Below are 18,878 nucleotides of genomic sequence, written 5' to 3' on the forward strand. Positions count from 1 at the left end.
TTTCAGCTGCAGTTTCACATTTGGCATTTTCAGCTTTGATTTGTATAAGGAACTCATCATCTCCACCATGGCAGAGGATAAAGTCTTGTAACACTGAGGGAATGTAAGATTTGGTATCTGTGCTCTGTGCCATGTACTCCTTTCTTCTAACAGTCTGGCTTATCGCCCTAAGCTGTTGTCACATTTTTGTATTGAGATTTTAAATTTGGAGCTCTCGTTTTATTCTTTAGCATTTTCCTAGAACTGTTTCTCTTACATGTTGCATAATGGCTCTTCTGTGTCTTCGTTGATATTTAATTATGTGTATGCCTATATGTGACAGCTCTCTAATATGCCATACTGGATTATTCTTGTCAATATAGATACACATAATAAAACTGCGCTCTGGATAATGTACATCCATTGTGGTGTAGCACAGCTACAGAGTTCTCCTGGCACATGGTGAGAGCAGAGCAGGAAGGGGAATGGTAGTGCATCATGGAGGTGTAATCCACCTGCCTGTGGAGGAGTCTCAGGGAGTGAGACAGTAATTTTTCATTTTTTGCCTAAAGTTTTTGTCTGAAAACTTTCACTTCAGCACATAGGGAATCATCTGTACATATGAGAGTGCTTCTTGATGCCTATGTGGCTGGCTTTATTGAAGAATCAGAATCTATGGCGGTTTGAATCCGGTTTCAGTGGTCAAAGAAAAGAAACTCTTGGAAAAGTGCTTGGCTTCAATGCTTTATTATCAACAGCTGAAGCCATGTAGGAGTTGACTGTAGAAGACTGAAGGGAGAGGTGCATAGGTGGAAGAAGCATGGTCTTCTCATCTGCAACTTATTAAGTATTCTTTTGCTATTCTTTTCATAAAAATGTTAGAATGTTTATGTATGCATTGTTTTTCTGTTAAAGCAGCCCCTTCTTCATTTTTTAGACAGTTTAGAATTATGTTTTCTACAGCTGTACCCAGGAGCATGTTCAAGCCTGAATCCCACATTGCTAAGTTGTCTGCAATAAAATAACTAACTTTGTTTTTCTTCAAAAGTTTGAAGTAATATGTGAATATCTCATGCTTCATTTTTCAGAGTATGCTTTAAAGCCAAGTGTGGTAACGCAGAGACCATTGTGAAGAAATCGAGAGAAAAAAATAAACTGAAATAGAGAAACAGTAAAATTCTCTTGGGTATATTTAAAGTTAGAATATGGTTAACTCTTGGATATTGATTTAAATACTATAAAAGTTGCTGTGAGGCACCTTAATAGTTTGCATTTTCATCAAATGCCACAGAGTAGGCTATTCTGCACTGGCAGTGAGAGCAGCTCCTAGGTGTAAACAAGTCTGAGCCCTTCCTTTTCAGGAGTAAACAGGCATAGTTTCAGCCCACCACCAGCATCTCCTTACACTTCCTATTTTTTTTCTTGTTCTTTCTTTAATATAGATCGCTCTGGCTCAGCAGGTTCACAAGCCACTGCTTCTTGTGTCTGTTCCTGTCTGTAAAATGAGTGTAGTGATCCAGCCATCTAAAGTAGTACAGTACTGTAGAACATCTTCATTTTGGTATTATTTTCTGCCTCTGCTGCTTAACTGCTTTGCTGAATAGTTGCTCGATTTTGGCATTCCACCTACATATTTTAGCACCTTGATTGCAGGATACCTTAATTATACCCTGCCATCACTAGCTATTTGCAGAAACAAGGTCTAGCACAATGCCTGTGAGCCAGGTAAGTATTAGGCCTGAGTTACTAACGTGGAAACAAATACAGAGAGTAGTACAGTGTCGGTCTGGAAATCTAGTTCAGAGGCAGAAATGCCAACCTTTTTATCTGCTGTTCCCAAGCTTTAATTCAAATCTGTCCTTCCTCAGTTTATGATTTTTAAAGTAGTTCCCTATTTTGCCTCATTGATGCCCAATACTTCTTAATGCCTGATATTAATGGCAGAGGCATCTCATGGATACCTGTATTTGCTATCGGTGCACAGTAGTGACTCTTTAGAGTTGTACTTTCAGTACAAATGATGCACAGAATGAATCCTGCTGTAGACCAGCCTTTGTTCCAGCTTTTCCAGTGTGGCCTGCGCTTCCAGTTAGGAGCTTGATTTCTTTCAACTTGTGGCCCCCACAGTCGGCATAGACAGGTTTTAGTTGGTGTCATGAACCCCCAGTTGGAAACTGGTGTTCTAAAAAGCATTACAAAGAGGTGAGCAAACTGGCTCAATTCCCTGCAGTGTAACTGGAAGTGCGATTAGGCCAACGCTTGGGCTCAGACCTGCCTTTCAGAATCTGAGCATCATATATTTGAATTGACCTGCATGAATTTTATTTCTGTTTCTCAGGATACGAATGGGGAGTGGAGTTTGTTCTGCATGCTGCTGTTGCAAAGTAGCCATCTTGAAGTGACAAATAAAAATGAGAATCATCTTTGATAACTGGAAGAAGCTGAAGTAATTTAACAATCTCTTTTCTTTGAAGGAAAGGAATTCTGCTCCCTTTATAATCCAGTTAGCTGACATGGTGTCCAAGGTTTCTTCTTCTGCTGTTCTGATGGAGCCTACAAAGTTCCAAAAGCAGAAAATGATTTCTGCCTCTGGCTGAAAATGAAGTTCATTAGCTTGGAAGTGCTGACTGAGACCTTGCTGGGAGGAGGGGAGCTGCTGTTGTATTTTTTGCATCCCTTGTGCCATTTTGGACTTCAGCAGTATTTATTTTTAGTACATTTAACCACTGCAGAAGGAAGGGGCAGTTGTAATATGGCATATTTACATCATGCTGTCAGTTCCTGGCAGCTTACTCGCCTGTCAGAGAACAGAACTAGTCCATTAAGGATGTGAGTGCTGCTTATGCCCACAAGTGGTGAAACGTCGTCTCAGGGGTGGGAAGGCCTCCCCAGGCAAGCAGGTTGGTTTGTTTTTCTAAGGTGTATTATGGGGATTTTTTTTTTCATGTCACAGAGACAGGAATGGGCCGTGCTACCTCCCACTTTTTCCTTCTCCTCTGTATAGGAAAAAGAGAGGCAAAGTCTCTACGTGAGATCAGCATGTGCTGGTTTTTCCCCTCATGTCACGCTTAAATTCTGTGCCCCATTATAAAAATAAAAATCTATAAATAAAAAAGAACAAATGCTGAGGGGGACAAACTAGACCCACAGTTATGTGCATGTCGTCACTTGTAGAAGTGTGCCTAGCCCCATTCCTCCCAGGCTTCGTACATTCCCTGTTTCTTATGCTGTCAGCCTCTCAGGGTGGGAAACACACACAGATAGTCCTAGCTGGAGCTTTTTTTGCCCTGCCATAACATAATATTAATTGAGCTAATACTGAAATGATGTTGGTCTCATCTGCTGTTGAATTAGCTCATGATCCATTTATATATGTTTTTTTTCCTCTTTGTGGGGGGAAGAAAAAGTTGCTATGGGTTTTGCTACCACACTTTAATGTCACAGTAATATCTTTCTCCTGGAACTAAGCAGTATTTAGGTCTGATCTCTCATATATGACATGCTGTCTCTGTTATCTTCAAGCATAGGCACCCTGTGATTTCCCTTTCTTGGAAACTGCTCTGTCTCAGCGTGTGGGTAGGAGGCCATGTAAATAAATACCAACCACTTCTTAGCCTTCAGTAGGCATTTCCTTTTTCCCGGTGGCTACAAAAGAAACACTTTCTCACAGTTTGGCATCAAACATTTATAAAACTTTCCTGCTTGTGGAATTTTTGGTTTAGACAACCAGATTCTTGGTATAGTTTTTTCATAAGTTTCTGGTTTTACTCATCTGTGGTTGCTTGGTTTGTCAGTAAATAGTGTTTGTCAGAACAACCACTTCATCAGAAATTTTTTAAATTCCTGGTAATTGAATAGTAAATCATTATAAGCATATTCCATAATAGTGAAAGATAAGTTTTAAAGAATGAAAATTAAGCTTGTCTAGATTTTTTCTTAGTTATGATGGAATAAATAACATTGACATTTCTGCCCAAAAGATATATTTTTTTAATCTATAACCTGTCTTACATGTTTGAAATAGAAAACAAGGTTTCTTACATTACCATGCAGTCCAGCTTTAAACTGAAAATAATTATTTGCTTTTAATACAAAGTTTAATATGTGTTCTCCTGAATTTATATGCTAGGATATTTTTCAAGTGTGTGTCACTTTGTCATGGCAGCAAAGCTAACACATTGTTACCTTTTAAAGGCTACCAGAACTATTTAGGACATAAGTTTATAATATCAAAATAGATCATATAAATATGAATCAGTATTAGAGGACAGTGTACTTCTAATTTTTAAACATAAATATCTGATCTATAAGTTCTTGATTTAGTTTCATTTACTATTATTGATTTACTTTTTCATTGGTAAATTATTATTTCACTTTGCTTAGTTTTATTTATCTCAGTGGTAATACTTACTGAATGGATGACAGTATACTCTCCCTTCAGGGAGAGCCCCAAAGGTTCAGAGAGTATATGTTCTCTGGAAGCAGAATATAGATATGAACTGTGATAAATAGCTACAGACTGGCACAGAAGTAGACTCCTTCATCGGAATTGTTGTTAGATGAAAGAGTGAAGAATATACAGATGCATGATCTTTTGTGGGTAGTAGTTTCTAGGATGGCTAAGCTAGAGGCAGTTTGAAAATCCATCAGATGCTCTTTATGTAATACTCCCACACTGGATTTGATAACTTTCTTATTGAACAAAACAAGACAGTAGAAACCATGCCTTTCCAGAAGGGCCTTTGAAATATGCTTTTTCCTCTACTGAGGCCTGTTATGAAGCTGTCTAGGAAAGTGAGCCATTGTTGGACACATCACTACTTTTTTATAGTTTCACTCTTAGGTACATTCTCATCCAGTTTAGTTTTGCAATCTGCTGAAGTTTAGCCAAGTTGAATTGCATCTACCCTCACAGTACATGCATCTCAGTCTAGCTAGGACTCCTTCCAGTTCTGTGCAGTGGAAGTTACCTTTGTGTATTTCTTCTGGGAAACATGTATTGAGAAAAATGAGTCCTCGTTTGGTTTGTCCCTTTTGCCCTGTTGTATGGCATGCAATAAACTATTATCACATATATATTTCTTACTTGAGCCAGCCACCATAAGTGATGTCCCAGTTCACAATTCTCCAGTAAGTGCAGTGGGTGCCAGACTTTACAGATAGTTCTGATGATGGCTAGACAGAGACTAGTCAGTCTTGCTTCATGCTGGCAGATAAGGGACTGTGAAGAAATCCTAAGCTTTCCAACTTTGGTGATTTATTCAATTTCCATGGAGTCATTGGGTAGCCAAATTCACGAGAACCCCATTTGGTATCCGGTGCGCAAATTTCAGGGCATAAATCCTCTTCCTACTTCATTGCTGCCATGGTAATGGCACTAGCCTTAACAGTACCTTAATGGCGTTTGAAAGCTGTTGAACTCTGTACTGTGTTAGTACCCTTGTCAGCAATTTTATTGTGATGTGCAAAACCAGAATGGGGGTATGACGATGCAAGTGTTGCCCCTCTTGTCTTTGGATCACTTCTACTTAGCATCAGGTGTATTTGCAAAGCAAAATGGGGAGGTTTGCCCTGGTTTATCCATCAGTACGGGGACTTCAAGGAGGTTTCACACAATGGTTACAGCTAATAATCTTAGGGCTTTTTTTGTTCTGACATCATAAGGTAGCTTGACAGTGTTACTAGTCCTTAATTTGGAGTGACAGGAAGCAAGAAACCTAGAAAAGGTGACATTATAGTGATTGTGCTGTAAATGAGAGTTGTGATGAAAATGCAAAAGGAGTTGGCTACAGCCAGAGTAAATAGATCATTCCTGCTGTTTGGAGAAACAAGCTGGATAGATTAGAGTCTGGTTTTGTTTGTATATGGTATATATAAAACCTTGATGATGGTATGATTTTGATTGATTTGTATGATTTTTGTATTTTCCACTGGAGGAATGAAAATTTATCCCTGGGATTATCAAAAGCCACCCCTAAACAATAATAGTAATTCTAGATAGAGATGAATTTTATGTCACGGGTTACTCCAGTTGCTACACAGACATGGTAGAAGAGTTCTGTATTGATTAGATGCTTTCATTTTAGTTAAGTCTGACCCTTTTCTTTTTAGAATTCAGAGGAATGAAGAATAATAAATGTAGATGCTTACGTGTTTGAGATGGAATATTTTTTATTAGGAAATGTTTTAAAAAGGTCAGTGAAAAACAGAACTGGAATTGAGGTTTCATTTCTGTTGCAGGTATGTCTATGAAAGATAAGCAGACATTTCAATTTTGGATACTCCCTTATGATAATAAATGTACTGAAGGCATTACCAAGCAAACAGAGCTTGCTGAGATCAGGCTTCTTTGAGACTTCTCACATAGTGTTGTTTTAATCTGTTTTTTTCCTAGGAAAAAGAGAAGAAGTATATGCTTCCCTTGGACAACTTGAAAGTGCGAGATGTTGAAAAGAGCTTCATGTCTAGCAAACACATCTTTGCATTGTTTAACACGGAGCAGAGGTAAGAAAATGTGCTATTCTGCAGATACTTCTACAAAACTGTATCTAGCTGAGCATTTTAATAACTGGGAGTGCAGTTCTGGTATTTCCACTATGTTGAGTGAACAAAGATCTTGATACTCTTGATTTGTCTGCTTCTTTGCTGTTGCATAACCATGGGATGAAAGGTTAGTGTCCTCCTAGCCACTCATGGGGTGAAACAGCTCCATGATTAGTCATCTAGTTCTTCTGTATGGCTGAATAATCATCTCCTGATCCTATTTTTGTTTTGTTTGGCAATCACCTAGGCTTACCAAAACATTCATGACTTCTGTACCTTGTGACCAGATTAAACTGGCGTAAATCACAAAAGCGTCATTGCTTTTCACTTTCTCCAGTGGAAAAATCTTCCCTGTCTGTAATCTTGAGAGTCATTCTATTGTTTGTTTGGGTTTAAATACTGTTGAATGGAGAACAAATGAGATTCCTCTGCTTCCCTACTTCATTAGAGTCTTTGCTTTGTAGTGTTTGCCTCATACTTTTCCTTTCAGACTCCATCCTCTGATTTAAGTGGTGTGGGTACTCTGTGGAAGCCTACTCCTGATGCACAGCCAGTTCAGATTTCTGTGCACAAATAAGTCATGGAAACATGACAACACTTAAAGACATACAAGTGACCTGGAATTTTTTTTTTTTTTTTCCAAACTGAAGAGGAGAGTTGCATTTGCAGCTGTCTCAGTGGAACTGCATTTCAGCAGATAAGGTGCAATTTCTGTAAATTCTTTTTTCAGGGAAATAAGTAAAATTAATTGTAGTGGCAGCATGGATAGACACCCTTGTTTTCATCCTCTCTTCTGCTAAGTCCATTCGCACCCATTCCCCCCTTGCATCACCAAAGCTTGGCAATACATTCAGATGTTGTTCAAGATGATGAGGGATGGATGTGGCTCCCTGCAGAGCCAGCTGTTGTTGCTCCTGAACTGGCCAGAAATAGTCTTTTCAGAAGCAAGGAATGCCCCTCCCTCCTGCAAAGCAAAGGCAAAGCATGGGATTTCTGGGCTGTCAGGTTTCTGCTGGCCACAGAAACACGAGGACGCAATGTGAGTCTCCCTCTGAACTACCCTGTGAAGGCTTTGCCTACATCTGCTGACATCTCAGCTAGCCTACATGTGGACATTGTCTGCCAGGAGATGCCCTTTGAAAGTATGTCGCACACATACTTCCTGGGAATAAGATTTCAAACACTTGACCACTTGCATTTCTGGAGCACAGAAAAAGGCTTTGAAAAACTTTTCATGTTTTTAAAAACATAAATGATCTTCAGATGCTGGAAATTAATGTAATTCTGATTATTCTGCCATTGATACGTGTGAATTGTCCCAACATTGCATGTACATCAGTCAAGAAAGATAACTTTGTCCTGGTGGCTTGATATCAGCTGTACATATTAAATTCCTTTCATGAGAAGTCTGTTAATTTTAGCTCATTGTTTCTCCTTTGTTTTGGCTAATGGCTTTGAATATTCTCATAATCTTAAATGTTAATCACTGAACCACTGTGAAAATCCAAGAGAAGCATGCATTTCCATTGGCAAGTTTGGGATTTATTTGGGTGTTATATAGCTGCACATCCACGTTTTCACTGAACCTTCATACACACTGCACGGCAAGGATTTCAGAATCAGATGTCTAAAATGTTTGCCATGTCTGTAATAACCCTGCCCATCTGGGCTGTGAGTAGACCTTCCAGCATCTGCAAGCTGCTCTAAAAATGTCCTTATATCTATATGGGCATGTTAAGACATGACAGCACAGTGATAAGATGACAAAATAACTTTGCCTTGGGAGAGGCTGTTTATAAAGACAGTCTTCCAGCTTAAAACGAGGCAGAACTTGTTCTTGAAGAAATATTTATTGAAATTAGAACAGCAATTCCTTTGTTACTATAAAACAGCTGATTTTTGATATTTCTAAAAATCTGCCTGCTGGCACAAATGGGTCAAAACAAGTTTAGTATCACTTTCCTCTGTGTCTTAAATTTATAGATTATGTCAACAGAAGCAGGGATATTGGGGCTTGAGTAAAGTGATCTGGCCCTCAACTGGGGACTGTGTTCCCTGTCCCAGATTCTCAGGGAAACTGAAACAGGGAATTGGTAAAGACCTGTTGAAATAAGGAGTAGTCTCGTTGTTGTTTTACTTTATGCTAATCTGTTGATTTCTGGTTTCTGAATGTGTGTGTGTGTGAATATGGCTTGCTTTTCAAAATTCATGTAAAAATTAACTTAGTTTCTGGTTGGTTTGGGGGTGTGTGTTTTTTTGTTTTTGTTTTGTTTTAAAATAAAAAGAACCTTAGCAATTGAGAAAGAAATCGGCTTTTTCTTTCTGAGTTTGCCTGCTGAGGGTTCTGGTTATGGAACCATTTTGCTATTTAAGATGTAGATCATTAAAGAACAAAGGCAAAATCATCTGTTTCAGCTTCCATGATAGCATCGAGATTATTCTGTATCTCTTTTTTTTTCCCCATAATCTGCATAGTTTTATTTTTTTTATCAACTGTGCAAACTTTCTTAATGTTCAATTAAAGTATTTTAATTATCAAGCAAAATCCCTTTAGGAGGAAAATTTTAGTAAGCTTGTTCTCTTTTTCATTCCCAGCCCCTCACTGCATAGGTATTTGCTACAGCCATATGTTTCTGATACTGTACATTTCAATAGTTTCCTGGATTATGCACTGCATTTTTTCCATTTATAAAAACCTTTCCAGTTCTGAAATATAGTTACCAGGAAAATGCTCATTTGACTGCATAGAAGGAAAAACCATCTTGAGTTAGCTGAGGCTTGAGGATAGATGCAGAAGGAAACTAACAGTATCTGTCATTTTGATTTACTGCAGAAGTCAACAGTTCTCTGACAGGAATCAAATGTGACTTGGTAATGTATAGTAAATGGAGACTGTGACGATTGATTTCACAGTGAAGATAAATTCTCATGAAATGAACATAATTGTATGTTTATGAAAAGGCTGCATTGTGAAATAATTATATCCTTTTCCTGTTAGTTTCTAATTAAAATTTTTAAAAAAGGCGGGGGGGGGAAGGAAAACTGTTGGTGTGAAATAGATATAGTATTGCTTAGAGAATGGGGGTGGGGAGGCGAGTTTTGCTTTTCAGCAAACTAAGTAATTTATTTGAAGTTTTTGAGTGGGCCCATCTGCTTAAGTTACAGACACCATGGAAGACCTTTGGAGATGGACTCCTCTAGTTTACTTACCTTAGCAGTACTAGATATTAAAGCAAAGTATATTAGAGTGAGTGCCCTTTGACTCCTGGGTCATTTTTGGCTGTGTCCATCTACATGAGTCTGCAACTGAAGTTGAGCTGTAAGGTCAAGCAGTATGTGTCTAAACTTAAAGCTGTCAAGAAAGTGAGTGCTATTTTGTGTTGACCATCCTTTTCTCCTCCATAGTAAACTGCTGGCAAGTCTTTTAGACTGGAAAAGAGATCAAATATATTAAAAGTATTTCAAAATAATTATACTGTAGGAAAAAACCTAATGTTTGCAGTACTGCTGTAGAACATAATGTGAAGTTGTGTAGATGTAGCTGCTAAATTGACTTTCTTAGGCAGAGCTAAGAATGGAGGAGAGAGGATTTTGTCAGTGCCTGTGCTTACATACAGTAGCTTAACCTGCAATGTCTTCATTGATGAATGTGTAAGACACTTGTGCAGAGTTCAAGAGCAAACAAAACAAATTCTGCCCATCACAGAAAGTTTACTTTCCTTCTAGGATTTCATTCCAAACACTTTGCCTATTCCCCACATATTTCCTGTAAAAATTATTCACTGATTGGTGCTTTTTCTTTTAGCTTAAGTACTGTAGTCTGGGACAAGAACTGTAGTCTTAAATGTGCCTCCCTTTAGCATCTATGCAATGGTCCCATCTCTCCCTAATTAAGAAGGGCAAGCGGTCATTATTTCTCATGATCTTGCCCAGTTGACTACAGGATCCACGTGGCGCTGTTTTACTAGATTCTGTGTTGTTCTAAAGTAGTCCTTTGCAGTAGAGTAGTTGCACTTTTTTCCTGATTTATTGGTCAATAAATTGTATTACTGTATTACAACTCCATCTAAATACTACTTCCCTTTTAAGTAAAGGAGGAATGATGAGTAAAAACTCTCTTCTTTTACTAAAAGCAGAGAAAAAGCTTCCTTTCTACCTCTTTCCCAAGTCTGGAGAGATGAATTATTTCTCTTTTGTGGGAGAAGAGATTCTGCTAGGTAAAGATTTTTGGGGTTATAAAATAGTAGTAGGCTGAGGTGTTTGTTGAGTTGGTGAATTTTCAGGCCTTTCCTAGCAATTCTGGGAGTAGCAACCATACAATGAGGAAGAGTTACCTGGCGGAGAGTCCTTTACCAGTAGTCTTTCTTATGCAGGAAGCTCTGTTACTACTCTTCAGACTCATTCCTTTCCTTGGAGCCAAAGCAACAGAACCAGTGTGTGAAATTCTCCCTTTCTCGCAGAGGAAGATCCCACCAAGTCTCCCTGTCTTTTACTTTCCTGCCCAACCCGGATCCAGATGAAACCGAGTAACAGCGTTGCTTTCCTCACCTCTGTGGTTCTGTATGATGGGGGGATGTGAGGAGCAAATTCAAAGCAGAGAACTGTTCCTGTTTGCCTTCACAAGAATAGGCTCCTGAGAGCTAAATGCTCCTCAGTAGTCATCAAGCAGTGTGACAGAACCTACCATCCCTGCAAGAGAGCTGACTGTCTGGGGCAGGCTCATTGTAGAAACAGATCCTTAGTCTGAGAAACAGATGAATGTCAAGAGGAGAGCGATCAAAAGGAATTTTTGAGGGCACACAATAGGACTGGAAATAGAACTGCCAGATGATAAATTTTAGCTACTGGCTCCTGCGTACACTCTCACTTTCAGGAGTCATATTGCATAAGAAACTGTGTTTGTCTAGTAGGACCCAGGAAAGTACGCTACGTCTACTCAGTGAAAGGTATTACAGTATTTATTTTGGGTGCATGTTGTTGGCCGAGTGTTGCTCTAGAAGGGGATGGAGCACAAGTCTTCTCTGGGACTCCAAGTGCACTAGAGCTTTAAGTACTGAATTTCTTCTTGTGGACAACAACTGGTTAACTGCTATCCATATATAAGGGAAATTGGGCAAGAGCCAAAATAAAGGGAACTAGTGAAAGGAGACCGGGTCAGAGGAGGTGTTGGATGGAAGCCAGGCTAAAGGAGAAAGCCTAAGATGAGATGTATGTTTAGTTACTGTTTTTGAATTACTCAGCTAAGCCCCAGGAAGAGCTGGACTGTAAGCTATTCAGAGCCCTCTCTGTTAGAAATGGAAGAATGAGAATCTATTTAATTAAAAAAACCCACAAATTTAATCAGAAAAAAGCTGCTAACGTTTGTAAACAAACTTCTAAGATGCTGGTGAGTATAATATTTAAGGATAGGGAAGATATACAAACCCAAGGAATAACTAGCCTTTATCCCCCAAGTCCATTCCATTTAAAAAAAAATAAAGTACTTGGGTTTTTTTTCTGGAATATTTCCTTTTTGTCATTATTGACACAAATTCTTTGTATGATAAATAAAACATAGTATGGTGGATAGGTGGTGCAGGTATTGAGTTTTAAAACTGGTATTACAGAGCAAAAAGGGGTTCTTGGGGAAAGAAACAGCAATGCCAAACCCATACCTTAAATATGATAGTTACACTGTACTTCAGGAAAATTCCCTAAGTGATTGTGTGGGATCTGAATTGTTAGTGACACCTACCAGAGACATGGGTGTTGTAAGCATCAGCCAAGTCATGGCTGGTAGAATTGACTCAGCCTGCAGGACAGCTTCGCCTTGCTTGCTCACTGTGATCCAGCAAGGTCTGGGTCCCACTGCCCCATCCGGAAAAGCACAGGACTGGAGCAGGAGACGTGCTACCTCCGTGTGTGCTGGGGCTCTGACAGCTGTGAGCAGCTTTTGCATCTGTGTGGCCCCAAGGCAGGTTCCAAAACAGGCTTCCATCCCTCACCACGAAAAGGATCAAGCCTTCAACAGGGAGTTATGGAATATTTTAGTGCCAGTTACTGTTACTACTGCCGATTTTGGCCTATGTGATGTTAGTTTTGGCTGTATTTCTGTTCTGGATTACATATAGAACTTTAGATACTTCATTGTCCAGGCTTGGCTATATACTGATCAGCATATCTTCTGTTCATTTTCACCTTAAAATTGTGTGTTTGTGTGTGTGTGTATTTGTGCGTGTGAACTTGAAAAGATCCCTATACTTCTGGGAGACCACTTCCATGAGTTAGGTGGTAAAATTCTTAAGTGTTATTATTTCATGACATTGTCTCAGAGATTGTCTCTTTGGCTTTTGTGGATACTAAGAAAAAAATCTTCAGAGACATGTGTAATTAATTTTAATTAGCATTCACATTGGACCGATCTGAAATGGCACGCCTTGATAGAAAATGTTAGTCATTGCTGTTAACTCAGAGCAGATGGTAATTTTTGTTTCTTTAAAATATATGATTTGCGGAGCTTCTAGTAGAGCTTTCTTGTATGAAAAATAGTGCATATATTCAAACCAGCCATTGTGGAATTACAGGTGTCTAAAATAGTGGACAAAGACTAAGGTTGAATAAGCAGCCTGTATACAGTGGAGTTGCAGGTTGAGTAAGTAGAGGACGTACAGTGGAGTTTCATCCAAGATTATCTTTCCTGATTGTGCATGTATATTTGGAGTATCTGGATTCTGTTACTTTCTCCCTTTTTCATTGTAGGTCACTATTTATGAAACCCATGTTCTGTGCTTTATTTTCAATCAAATAAGAAATATCTAGGAATTGAATCTTTTGTATTTTTCATGGAGTAAAATTGGGCTGATTTACATTTGGTTCCAGGTTTTTAATGTTCATTTTAATCCTGCTTGCATCCTATTAATAAGACCAGAAGTTTACAAAAAACCCAAACATTTGAGATGATAAGCACAGTTGTTTGAAATATCTGTAAAAGAAGATATTCCTTTATCTTTCAGTCTGTGAGTAGCTTCACTCATTTCAGTGCAACTGCTTAAGTTAAATATGGTTTTGTGTTCTTTGCAGGACTACAGTGGCTTATAGGCACAACTCTAAAAATTTCACTAATATGCTTGCTCTGTAATTGCTGTTCTGTCTCCTCCCATATTGGCAAGAATAAATGCATCTTCATTTAATCTTGGTTCATATTTTTTATATATATATATATATATAAATCACATGCACATAGAGTACATCTTTGTCTACTGAAATGTTACAGATCCAACTCAATCTAAATGCTATATATGCTTATGGTTAATATGTGGATATGCGTTAATATATATGCATGCATATTAACTGGGTTTTTAATGTGTCTACAGTGGTTGCCCTTAAAATATTTCCAGGTTTGTTGGACATAAATATTTAACTTTATCTTAGTATTAAGAAATTGCAAGAGATACTATACATCTTGAGGTCTCTAACAGTTGAGTTTTCTGAGATGGCGAGCAGTTTTTATGTGCAGCGGCTGTAGAGGGAAACCTACTGGTATTGCCTCCACTGCAGCAAGCAACTAGAAAGTTCTTTATTTGCAATTTTCGGTTGTGTGTTATTCACTTATCAGTCCTGGATTGTGTAGTTCTGCTGGTTTATGGTTTATGGGTAATCAAATCTTCCCTATGCAATATTGACAGCCCAGGCTTCAGGACTAGTGGGGCAGGAATCTCAGTAACTCGCAGCCGGGCTCAGTCTTCAAACTTATTTGGCATGTCTCTGTTTCCTCTTATACACTTTCAAATACCTTACTCTATTCCTGCATTTTCATGTTAGGATTCTTCTGTGATGGGTGGGGTTAAAAAAACACCTATGGACAATATAAAGGTAATTTCTGCATTGGAAAGTTCACTTTGGGCCCTGAAATATATGGGGTAAAGGAATCCAGTATGCTGGAAACAAAGATAATAGTAAAGCAAAGAAGTTGTTGGGTAAGCAAAGTTACAGCTGGGTGTCTGCTGGACTTTCAAGTAATGGGCCTAGTCTGGGAAAGAAATGTCCAGAGTGTGGAACCATTCCAGACTCAGAACTGACACTTATAGTCCAATTGTCTGGTCATCTCCATAAGCAATCATGTTGTGGTTTTTCTGGAATGCTGTTCTTGAGGTTGGTTTATTTATTTAGAGTATAATAAATCCTGCAGATAACAAATGGTAATGTTTTGTATTTTTCACCCTGGAAAAAAAATAGTGTTATGTTAATTTCCAGTAATGCTGCTGTATTTTCATGTACTATGCAGGATATTAAATTGCAATGATGAGACTCTACAGGAGGAACCAGCATAGGTAGATGTGGTATTTGCACACATCTTCCTTGTTTGTGTGTTCACATTTAAAAAATGTTAAATATTCAAGGGAAATTTTGCACACAAATGGTACTTCTAGGCATGTTCCAATTTATTGTATCTGTTTTGTTTCTACGGTCCCTTAGATTTAAAGATGCCTGAATATCAACAAGATTTGTACTATTGAGAGTTCATCTTTTTTGCTTCTTGGTATCCTGTATTATATCATTCTCTTTGATGTATAACATCCCATTTAGCTGCTACAGAGATGACAATAAGAACATGACCTCACTGTATTCCATATGGAGTGAGTAGGTGAGGACTGAGTAGTAACTGTTTCTGTGCTGATATCTTCAGTAATTTTAAAAAGTGAGAGAACAAAACAGAAAATCTGAATTGTTTTCAAGAACGTTTTTAGAGCTTTCCATGAGACGCCAGTGGATTCCTAATGAGTAAAACATGTTAATGTGTTTTTGTAAGATTCCACTAGTAACAGAAAAAGGACACACTCTTGTCAGAAGTTACTTTGGCTTTTTTTCCTTTGAAAAGTTCCTGTGCCTGTCAGCCTTTCTGGAAGAAAGAAAGGCAAAGGAAGTCTAGTAGCAAGGAAGCCGATTTGGGAGGCAAGTATCCATTTACCTACCCTACTCTAAGCTTCCTATGAGTTCTGGCTCAGTGCGTGTGTCCTTCAGTTCCCCATTTATGCTGTGAAGCTGAAACCTGTGTTCCTTTGTGGTGGTGGTGGGGCAAGACTAGCTACACTAAAATGGTGGAGCTCTCAGATACTACAGGGAGAGGGGCCTTGGAGAGCCGGAGACATGAGTCACTTGGCCATAAGGTGTCCCTAGACTTAGGAAAAGTCTTGATGTGGAGACAGGAATGCAGGACTGCCAGCTCCCATCTGTTCAAAGCGGTTGGCTAAAATCCCTTCTCCTACAGCTACACTTGATGTAGCATATCACAAAATGCCAAGAAGTTTAATATATAACATGACAGTCCTGAAAAAATGTTTTCACAAGCTGGTGTCATGTTGTTTTGCTCCTGCAGATAAGTATTTTTGGAACTTCCCTATCACTGTGTTTTACAGCCTTTATTTGCTCTATTGTTATTTTTAGTCATCTTTTCTGAGGGTACCCTTTTACCATTTCAGTTTCCTGTTTCTTCAAAGTTATAGCTGCTTAGTTAACTTAGCCAAAAACCTTATCTCAGTAAAAGTTTCTCCTAACAATAAATTAGAGCATTTTTTTCTCTGGCAATTTAATTTTGCTTCTCTTTTTATTTTATTGAGTTCCTTGATTTGTTCAGTAGTGTTGACTTGGAATTCCACAGTATTGCAAATTGAGTAGAATTCAAGTGTTTTGTCATCAGGTCAAGGTAACAGCATCTGAGAAGGTTGTCCAGGCCATTATTTGCCTTAAGGCAGGATTAGTACAGCTGGAGTCAGGAAAGAAAAAGCTTTAATTTTAAACTTCTAATCAATGAAAAAAAATCCATAGAGGTTTCAATCATTCATACTGTCAGTGGCTTTGCCTAACTATGGGACCTGACCCTTTAGTGTTTCTTTGTCCCTTTGCGGGCTGGTTTCTCTGGGAAGGAAGCGCAGGTGTGCTGCCCTGAGCAGCACTGAAGCATGCTCTGGTGGCATCTCCAATCCAGATGCTTGCAAGGAGTAGTGCAAGCCCAGTGCTGAGCACGGCTGCCTGACTGCTCAGATGTAGTCATTGAAATTGGTGAGAAATATGTCACTGACTTAAGGAAATCTGAGTTTGCCCTTTATTCCTTGCAGTTTTGAATGCAATCTATAAACCTGCTAAAAATACCTGATTTCCCTCTATTCAGAGGTGGGTATATATACTCTGGTTGCCGTACTGTGGTTTCACGGCTGATAATTTAATGATTAGGTGTCATGGCTGCTTCATGCTCAGACATGAATGCTTACTGTTCAATTACAATTTTTCTACCTGTTTTTTATCTGTTTCCTGAGACTACCCCTAGAAAGCAAGGCTAGGAGCTCTCTGGTGACATTGTTGTACGGGAGAAGCACTTCTCTGAGTGGGAATTACATCAAGTTGGTTGTATTCTGTCAGTGTGACGGTGAAATCCCACCAGTCCCTGAATGCTAAAGAAATTTGTCTAGGCAGTGATGATAATAGCTTTATTTCCCGGTTCTATAGTGTATTCAATTTTTTCCCCCCTCAAAATGTGTGGCAGAAATGACCTCTGTAGTTGCATAATGAAACCAAAGGACCCCTTGTCATTGCTGTCTTTGAAAGTGAAGTAATCTCCAACAACCCCCTTCCCCACCCCCACTCCCCTTTCTCCATAGCTTACTAAGGAAAGAAAACAGTCTGGTTGCGATGGAAGATTCATTCTTGTGCAACTGTTAAGATCTAGCAAAATGTGGTTTCCTAACCTTTGTCATCTAAGCTTGTGGCCTTTCCTAAAAAGACGGTTGGCTGACAAATTTACGGTGATCTGGTCTGTATATAGAATTCGAATTCAGAAACTAATGGCTAAACCGTATGAGGAAAATCTGTTCTGTCTATTGGAGAATTTACAAGTACCACCTTCCTACATATTATGTATTTTTCCTCCTTTCTCTTTTCTTCCATTAAGTGATTCCCTGTATTTATCTAATTATATGGATTACCTGCAAGAGGTGTTATTTAAACGTGTCCCAGTTTTCTTACTATGACAGCAGACATCAGAGGGGTTTTTGGTTTGTTTAAAAATCTGGTTATTATTGTTTTCTTTCCCCTTTTACCAATGATGTTTAAAAGCCAAAAAGGGTATATAATGCACTGAAAGGACTTAACATGGGAAAAAGTTGCGTTGTTAATTATTTTGATATTTATTCGTTACAGCAGCAATCAGTCACAAGACATGCAGTTTTGTGGTGTGTCTTATGTGTTTTTCCTCTGTCTGTCCGGTCTTTTTTCTTAAGAGTGCTCTATTTTGGCAAAGCTGGAAATTTGATTTTAAGAAGTTTCACGGTGCTTTCAGATGATTATTATTTCCAGAGCTGTGCTGTAGCATTCTGAGATATTTTTAAGTACTCCATGTAATTATTAAACAAGCATCTGTCCCATAAACTCTGTTGTACAAAACAATTACCAGGTAATTTCTGATCCCAAAGGATTTTTAATTTAAAATGCTGTGTGCACGATACAGAGTAGTAAAATGCTAGTTTTACAATGTGGTGCTCTTTGTTCTAGGAACGTTTACAAGGATTACCGTTTCCTTGAGCTAGCCTGTGACTCCCAAGAGGAGGTGGATAGCTGGAAGGCATCTCTGCTACGAGCTGGTGTCTATCCTGATAAATCCTCAGTAAGTTAAACAGCTCACTAGTTTTCCAGTAGCTGCTATGTTTGAGTCAGAAAAAATAATTGTATCATCTGGGAAAACACAATGTCTGCAGATATCTCAAGAAATGGTAGACTTTTCATTGTACTCTTCTGTGGTAATTTTTGAAATATTCATAATGAAATATTTTAAGATCAATTTGTGTGTCAAACCTCAATATTTAAAAAAAAAAAACAAAAACAAAACCACAAACCAAATCTTCCAAAATGTTATTCCATTGGATCTGTGTAGTAAAACCGTTGAGCAATTTGGGGTTTCCTGAGCTTCGTTCTTTCTATTAATGTCTTCTAAGGTAAAGATGTGCTTTGAAGAGTTTTATTACCTCAAGCTCTGTATTACAGAACTGACAGAAGCATTCCAGGCAATCATGTATATTTATTTTACGGATTCACTACATGTTTTTTGTGTATGAAACACATGCTAAACCTTTCCAAAGGCAGTTTTACTCAGCTAATTGTCATGTGGAGCAAACTGAACAGGATACAGTAAAAAAGCCTCTATTAATTTAACAGAAAAGACAGAAAGTCAGGAAACAGAATATGCCCAATTACCATTTCATATTTTTTGGACTTAGTTATTTTGATACTTAATATTGAGTGAAGGTTTGAGATGTATCCAGAGAGAAGGCTGACTAGCAGAAATACCTGTCATTTGAGCTTTTGAAAGTTTCTCGAATGCATGGGTC

At 38.5% G+C, this 18,878-nt stretch overlaps 1 protein-coding gene across 4 annotated transcripts in view; it reads left to right on the forward strand.

Annotated features, from left to right (window-relative positions):
• DNM3 (dynamin 3) overlaps positions 1-18,878 on the forward strand; it is a 186,002-nt gene that overhangs the window by 110,480 nt on the left and 56,644 nt on the right. For all 4 annotated transcript variants that reach the window (XM_075710288.1, XM_075710285.1, XM_075710287.1 and 1 more), the window contains 2 exons: positions 6,374-6,483; positions 18,046-18,157. In XM_075710288.1, the coding sequence (XP_075566403.1) occupies positions 6,374-6,483; positions 18,046-18,157 (222 nt within the window). The remainder of the gene's footprint in view (positions 1-6,373; positions 6,484-18,045; positions 18,158-18,878) is intronic.

Source organism: Pelecanus crispus, chromosome 5 (assembly GCF_030463565.1).
Source record: "Pelecanus crispus isolate bPelCri1 chromosome 5, bPelCri1.pri, whole genome shotgun sequence".
Taxonomy (NCBI): Eukaryota; Metazoa; Chordata; class Aves; order Pelecaniformes; family Pelecanidae; genus Pelecanus; species Pelecanus crispus.